The 7,721-nt window shown below is 61.2% G+C and overlaps 1 protein-coding gene across 1 annotated transcript in view; it reads right to left on the reverse strand.

Annotated features, from left to right (window-relative positions):
• Positions 1-4,818: 4,818 nt before the first annotated feature.
• LOC103252791 (serine/threonine-protein phosphatase 2A 55 kDa regulatory subunit B gamma isoform-like) overlaps positions 4,819-7,721 on the reverse strand; it is a 9,026-nt gene continuing 6,123 nt past the window's right edge. Inside the window, exon 4 of the mRNA XM_021709291.1 lies at positions 4,819-7,721. Within this exon, the coding sequence (XP_021564966.1) occupies positions 7,448-7,721 (274 nt within the window). The 3' untranslated portion in view covers positions 4,819-7,447.

Consider the following 7,721-nt stretch of genomic DNA (forward strand, 5'->3'; position numbering starts at 1 on the left):
GAATGGCCTGCAAAATGGATATTCTTCCTTCTGTTGTGCTGGACACTGTGTCTTCTTTTACTCTGGAAATGTTGCTTCTTTCAATCCAGAAAATGGTGTCTTTTTTTTTTTTTTTTTTTTTGAGATGGAGTCTCACTCTGTCGCCCAGACTGGAGTGCAGTGGCCGCCCCCGGCCACCACAGCCTTGACCCGCTGGGCTCCGGCGATCCTTCCGCCTCAGCCTTCCGAGTAGCCGGAACTATAGGCGCGCGCTACCACGCCTGGCTAGTTTTTGATTTATTGGAGAGCCGAGGTCTTGCCAAGTTGCCCAGGTGTGTCTCGAACCTGCGGGTCTCAAACCAAAGTGCCGGGATGACAGGCTGAGCCTCCGAGCCTGGCCCAGAAAACATCTTCAGTGGTTCCCCCCCCTCCATGTCTCTGTTCAAGTTCCTCCTTGAACTCCTCAGATTTGCACGCTGAGACCTCTGTGACGGGCTGTCAATCTATCTCACCCACTTTGAGATTCTCTGATTTTTTTGGTTCTGTTTCCTGAGACATTTTCTCAGTTTTATCTTCAGATCTTTGCAGAAATCTTGCTCTGTTGCCCAGGCTGGTCTCAAACCCCTGGCCTTGGCCGATTCTCCGGCCTCAGCTTTCCAAAGTGCTGGGATTATAGGTATGAGCCGCCATGCCCAGTCTTTATGTAGATATTCACAATTTTTTTTTTTTGAGTCGGAGTCTCACTCTGTCGCCCAGACTGGAGTGCAGTGGCCGCTCCCGGCCACCGCAGCCTCGACCCGCTGGGCTCCGGCGATCCTTCCACCTCAGCCTTCCAAGGAGCTGGAACTACAGGCGTGCGCTACCACGCCCAGTTAATTTTTTTTTTTATTTATTGTAAAGATGCGGTCTTGCCAAGTTGCCCAGGCGGGTCTCGAACCCCGGGGGCTCAGGCAATCCACACACCTCAGCCTCCCAAGGTGCGGGATTACAGGCTGAGCCACCGAGCCTGGCTCACAATGATATTTTTAAATTTTTTCATTCCATTTTGCAGTAGAGCTGAAGATCCCAGCTTCGTGTTCTTCTGTTTTGCTTGCTTGTTTTTTTAACTGTGGTCTTTCTCCTCAAACGTCTGGCGGTCCTGGGCTGGTTGTATCTCCGTACAGAGCAGCATAGAACCTTCTTGGAAGCTGTGTGTGCGTGTGAGGGGGTGGGCTTCACATGACGGGCTTCCTGGTTGGGTGCTTGGCTCGAGCAGCGTCTTGGGGGACCCCCAAATGCCAGAGCCTCGCTCTTTTCTCGTAAGCTGGCCAGTGTCCTGGAGGGAGGCTTGAACTTCCTCCCTGGGGTGGGCTGAGCAGTGTCACCATTCTCAGCCATCCTCCACCCGCAGCTCTTCCCAGGTCCTGCAGCCTCTGGTCCAGTTCCTCACGAGCAAGCCTCCCCTCCGCACTTTGAAAACCACATTTTGCACCCCCATCTCCAGCGGTCCCTGGTGCCTCCAGGCCCGGAGCCATTCTGGGGTTCTATGGCGCAAACCGGTCGCCTTCCGGCTGCCCCTCCCGCCGGCCTGGACTCTGCTTCCTCCGTCTCTAAGCCATTTCTAACCCCTCCACCCCCCCCGCTTTCTTGCTACCCAAAGCTTAAAGACCGAGTCCCACTCCTGGTCCCTTGGCCTTCATGGTTTTGTGTTCTGTCCCCTTCCTGTCATTTCGCGGCTCGCGGGAGTGAAGTGGGTCAGCCTGCAACGTTTCGCAGGATGCCCTGGGGTTCTGCACAAGACCCAGTGCCCAGCGTGCAAAAGCCTCGCTTGGCAAGGGGTCCCCAGGGACGGAGTCAGTGCCAGGCCTGTGCCAGGCACCCGGGCCTCTACGGTGGGAGAGCGACGGTCCTCGCGACAGCGCCCGTGGGGGGGCCTGTGCTGGGAGGAGAGACACAAGGGCGGGGGCCGGAGGAGCCAGGAGGAGGCGGAGCCTCAGTGCAGGAGTCTCTTCGGGGAGCAGCCCGGCAGAAAGAGTTCCAGGCAGGGAAGAGCACGATTCGCGGCCAGGAAACACCCATCGGGATGTCACCTGCAGGGGCCCGAAGCCTGCAGGTGGTCAGGGGGTCCGGGACACAGCTTGGTAGCTAAGACGGTGGGCGCTGGGGACTTGCTGTCTGCACTCACATCCTAGCCCCAACACTCGGAGTTTGTGGCCATGGGAGAGTCACCTCCCTCCTTGTGCCTCAGTTTCCTTAAGTAAAATGCGACTTTGGGAGGCTGAGGTGAGAGGATTGCCTGAGCTCAGGGTTCGAGACCAGCCTGGGCAACTTGGCGAGATCTCATCTCTACAGTAAATTTTTAAAAATTAGCCAGGCGTGGTGGCACGCACCTGTAGTTCCGGCTCCTTGGAAGGCTAAGGCGGAAGGATCGCCGGAGCCCAGCAGGTCGAGGCCGTGGTGGCCAGGAGCAGCCACTGCACTCCAGTCTGGGGCGACAGTGAGACTCCAACTCAAAAAAAGAAATGGAAGTCCCAGCATCCTCCTTGTAGGGTGGCCGTGTGGATTAGTGAGACGATGTGCGTGGTGCCTGCTGGGGCGCATGGCTCGGAAGTGCCCCTACTAATACGACGTGGAGTGCGGAGGGGGAATGAGATCACCGCGGGGCCCCCCTGCCAGGCCAGGGCTGGACGTGGCCCAGGGAGGGTCGGGGGCCTCAGGACTCGCCCAGGGAGGGTCGGGGGTCCCAGACGAGCTCCCAAGGGGCTCAGGGAGGAAGACAGAGCCACAGCCCCGTGTCACGTGGCCGCTGGGACGTCCTCTCTGCGCCTGCCAGGCTTTGAGCGCAGCACTGGTGTGGAGCCGGGGCCGATCCAAGTGTGCAGACCTGGCTGGGGCACAGAGGCCAATGCCCCACTGGGCCTCGGGCTCCCAGCCACAAGTACCCGGCCCTCGGGGAGCCCTGCTCACCCCCTGGGCCGCCACGTGGGTCCGCCTTTGCCTCCTGCGGCCCCATCAAGCATTGCCGGAAGCTCCCAGTCAAAAGGCCCAGCCTCGCCCCCCCAGAAAGACAGCAGTGTCGCCAGGGCTGCAGACCCCGCCTTGCTGCCTGCATGCGTGCGGTGGGGCTTCGGGTGGACGCTTGCAGCTCCCCGAGGGCCCTTGTCTGTAGACGGGGAAGGAGCCCCCACCTACAGGGAGGCTGAAGGGACACGGGTGGCTTGGGTCCTAGGGCTGGCGAATGAATGACGCACTCAGTGGGTCAAAGAACACACTTTTGTTTTCACACAGTCGGGAGGTCGAGCCAGACACGGGTCTACACCAGGGGCACAGGCCACGTCCTTTCCAGGGCCTGGGAGATCCTTGCCCTGCCCTTCCCAGCTTCTGGAAGCACCCACGTCCCTTGGCTCATGGCCCCTTTCTGTCTGCAGAGCCAGCGGCGGCCACGCAGGTCCTCCTGACGCCTCCCCGTGACCCCCTGCCACTGTCGTCTCTGTCTCAGACCCACCGGCTACGTCTTTCCCCCTACAAGGAGTCATGCGGCGAACGTGTCACTCCTGGAGAACCCCGGGTGACCTCCCGCTCTCGAGGTCCACAACCTTAGCTGAGCATGTCTGCAGAAGCCCAGAGTGGCTGCTGGGTCAGTGCTGTAGCTGGACTCGGCGGGGCTGAGGATGTGGCATCGTCACCATCCCGAGCGTCCACACGCGCCCGGTGCCGTCACCCTCTGAGTTTGCGTCCTGACTCTGCCACCTACTAGTTGGATGAACTTGGGCATGTATGCATCAAACTACCACATCTCTCTAAGCCTCAGTTTCTCCGTGAGTCAAACGGGTAGGACCACAGTAACCCCCACGCCCTGCAAGAAGGAAACAACACAAAGCCGGAACGATACCTTACTTTCCACGTGTGCCATGTCACCTCCAGCACGGCGGGACGCTGGGGCTCAAAAAAGTCGTCTGCATGCCTCACCAGGCAGCCAACGTCGCCGAGGAGTCGTGCAGTCAGAGAGGCAACCAAGTGTCCAAGGAGACACAGCCAGGAAGTGGCCTCCCCCGCCCCGCTCTGTCCCGCAGGCCATGTGGTTGACAGAGGACTCCGCCAAGGACAGCCCCCGGCAGGCAGCCCCTCCAGGTCAGCCCCCGACTTCCTCCTGCCAAGTCTGAAGCCGAAAACGCCCTGGAAAGCCAGAGGCAGGGCCTGGCCTGGGGGACGGTGGGGGCACCCCAAGGGTGCACACAGCGCTTCCCCACCCGGGTCCCCATTGGCCTCAGAAGTTGCAGCGGGCGGGGTGGGCCTCTCTGGCTTCCCGAAGAATCCAGGTGCCCTATGGTCTGTTGTCCCAGACCTCCAGGCCCTGAGACCCTCAGGCCCGTGTGGGTTGGTGCTGCTGGAGAGAGCACTGGATTAGGAGTCATCGGGCCCGAGCTAGCAACCTGGCCCTGTGGAATCCAGAGCGAATTCCTTCACCCTCTGGACTTCAGTTTCCTCGTGTAGACTGGGCGTGAGAGTGTCTGGAAACTGCCGTGGGCTGTGCACCGCCACTTCAAGACAAGACAGCCAGCCTTTGTGGCACGCGTGTGCGAGGCACGGGGCTCTACACTAGCCAAGCCACTCTCGCGCCCTCCGCCATGCCTGAAACCCACGAGGCAGGCGCCGCCATGACCTCCGTTTCCTCAGGGGCGAGTCCAGAGCTCGGAGAAGTCCAGAGCTGTGTTCCGAGCCGGAGGCAGCAAAGCCTCGATGCGGAGCAAGCTAGTGGGACAACCCCACGCCTCCCCGCACGCCTGCCATGTTGCCACCGGCTGGACTCCCCCTCCCGGGGCCAGCCTGGTTCCAGACAAACAGCGTGCCAGGCCTCGCTGTCGATGTAACATTTGTTATTTTATTGGAAAAAGCTGGTATTAACATATTTATAATTTTATTCCACAGTTGGATACTTTGTGAGACACCAAAGGAAGAAAAATGCACCGATGAGCTCGAGTCCGAACGCGCAGCCTGACAGCTTCGCCACCACGCACAGCAGCACCGCCCCGAGGTCGGCCCCGTCGAGGACGGCGCGCTCCAAGCAAGACCGAAGGAAGCCCCGCACCCCACGAGGCCGCACGAGCGCCCGCGGGCATTCAAGGCCGGCGGCTGGACGAGCAGGACGAGGGCGCCACGTCTGTGACGGTCACGCGGGTCCTTCCGCCCGTTCGGGCGCAGCCTCCCCCGCCCCCGCGTCTCCCCTCAACCCACGTTTTCTTATCCACGACTTGCTCCGGGCGTCGCCATTTTCCAGGGGTCCAAAGATGCGCTTTTCTTCGAAGAGGAGCTTTTCCTTTCTTTCTTTTTGATCTGGAACCCACGGTTTGAAACAGAAGGAACTAGGAACCTGTTGAGACTCCTTTTCGAAGACCGTGTAAGATGGGGAGATGTGAAACCTCGGGTTCAACGGTGGCCGCCAGCTGCAAACACACGTTTCCGCTCTGAACGGCTGACCCCCCAAAGGGAGCTGGCGTGTGCCAGCCGTCCGGGGCGTGGGCCAGGCCCTCAGCGCCGGGTTTTGGCTTCGACAAGACTTCTGTACAACTTACCGCATTCTCGGACCCCTTTACAAGGAGGAAGAAAGTAAATTTAAGTAGAAGAGATATGTACATATAATACTGTCCAGGCCACCTGGATTTTACAGCAATATAGAAACAAACATTCTTCATTCACGTTGATTTAAAAACAAAAACGAATGGATCCATTTCCCTGTGTACATGTTCTATGGCCGGAAGTGAGAGTGCACATGCGTTTTGTGCTTTTACACACACACAAGAATACCGTGATCCGTTGAGGACAACCTCAGCTGGTCTATTTCCTAGGTTATGTTACATCTGGCAAAAACGAAAGTTGGACTGGGCCGGGCGCCCCGCGCTCGCTTTCCAAATCAAACGCCGAGCCGCGTGGCGCCGCGGCAACGCGTGGGCACAGACGTCGTGGGCCGGGCGGTCTGGCCTGGCCGGACGGGAGGACCGGCTGTGGACACCCCACATGCCCTGCGGCCCCCCTGTCAGAGGCGGCCTCCCGAATGACAGTGTTCTCTGGGACGGGGTGTGTCCTTAGAGGAAACGGACGCGACGACGGTCACAGCATGCAATGTCCTCAGTGCATTTGGAAAGGAAGAGCAGGGCGAAGCGGACGTCCACGGGCGGGCCGTGCTCCCAGCCACCGAGCAGAGCGATGGGCATGCTGTCCATGCGGCCTGCGCCTTCGTTCTCCCGGGAGCCTTGGCCTCGTTACGCCTGCTCGCCACAGGACACAGAGGCGCTGCCCTTCCAGAACCTGCCATGAGCACGTGGCCTTCACACGAGCCGCTAACGTGCCAGACCGGAGAGGACCATGTGCAAGGACCCGGGTGCCACCAGAGCGACCCATTTGTCTGTTCAGAGCCTCGGTTGCCCCGTGTGGGCGGGGCATCGTACGTATTCACCTCTGACCCCTGGCGCCCAGCTCAGGGCCTGGCACACTGCAAGCAGGCAGCTGGTGTCTGCGGAGGAAGAGTGGACACCGACCTCGCGGCCATGGGGAGGGGCCGAAAAGATCCTGGGTGGGAGCCTGTGTCAGCTCGCGCAACGCTGAGAGACAGACGACACAGGAAAGCTCCTGCAGAGGGCCACAGGGCGGACACCGGCCGCCTCCCAGGCCAAGCATCGCGCCCGGCACTCACACAGGCTCTGCACGGAGGCCAGGAGTTCGGGACCAGCCTGGGTGACGCAGCAAGACCCCACCCCTACAAAAAGCACAAAAGTTGGCCGGGTGTGGTGGCGTGTGCTTGTCGTTCCAGCTACTCGGGGGGCCGGGGCCGGAGGACCGCTGAACCCAGGAGCTCCAGGCTGCGGCGAGCTAGGCCCCCGCCACGGCGCTCCAGCCTGGCCAACAGAGTGAGACCCTGCCTCTAAAAGAAGGCGAAGAACCCAGAGCCCGGGCAAACGGTGGCAAAGTCAGGCAAGGACGACAGGCACCCTCGGAGAGGCTCCCGCGGCCCCTCCTCTCGCCCCGGGAGCCGCACGGGGCCTGGCGCCTGGCGCCCAGGCTGCCCGAAGACATCCAGAAAACCTAAGGGAGGGGCTTGCCCCCGCCCAGCCTCGGCAGACGCCCGCCATCCCGGAGCAGTGGGAGACCGTCGGCTCTGAACAGGCAAGCTGCTCCGTCGCCACCCGAAGCCCAGGTCGGACGGGGGACCCCGGGCCTGTGGGGAGAGCCGCTCCCCACGCCCCTGCCGGCTGACACGCCGGAGCGAGAACGGACCCAGACACAGGGAAAGTCCGGTGAGAGCGGCAAAGGCCGCGGCCGAGAAGGCGTGGACGAAAGACCCTGAACCGTCGGCGTCACGCCCTGTGGCTGCGAACTTGGCTCTTCCACCTTTGCTTCCACGCACCACAGCTGCCAAGGGCCACGCGGCCAGGGGAGCGGGGACAAGGCCCCAAAAGCCCCCCCGCCCGTGCGGCGGTCGTGAGGGCCGCGCCTAGTGCATGTCGGAGTTCGCCTTGTCCTGGAAGATGTAGAGGTTGTTGGTGGCCGCGATGGCGATGATGTTCTCGGCCGGGTGCCAGGCAGTGTGTAGGATCTTCTTGGTGAAGTCCAGGCTGTCCACGCTGACGTCGTCGCGCCGGCGCTTGCCGCCCATGCACACGCGCCGCGGCTTGAGCACGGCCCGGGGCTTGCTGCTCTCCCGCGAGGCCTCCAGGGTCACGTCGCGCTTGGTGTTGCGGTCGAACATGCGGAAGAAGTTGTTGTAG

Source organism: Carlito syrichta, unplaced genomic scaffold (assembly GCF_000164805.1).
Source record: "Carlito syrichta isolate Samal-C Ts95f unplaced genomic scaffold, Tarsius_syrichta-2.0.1 Scaffold170464, whole genome shotgun sequence".
Classification (NCBI taxonomy): Eukaryota; Metazoa; Chordata; class Mammalia; order Primates; family Tarsiidae; genus Carlito; species Carlito syrichta.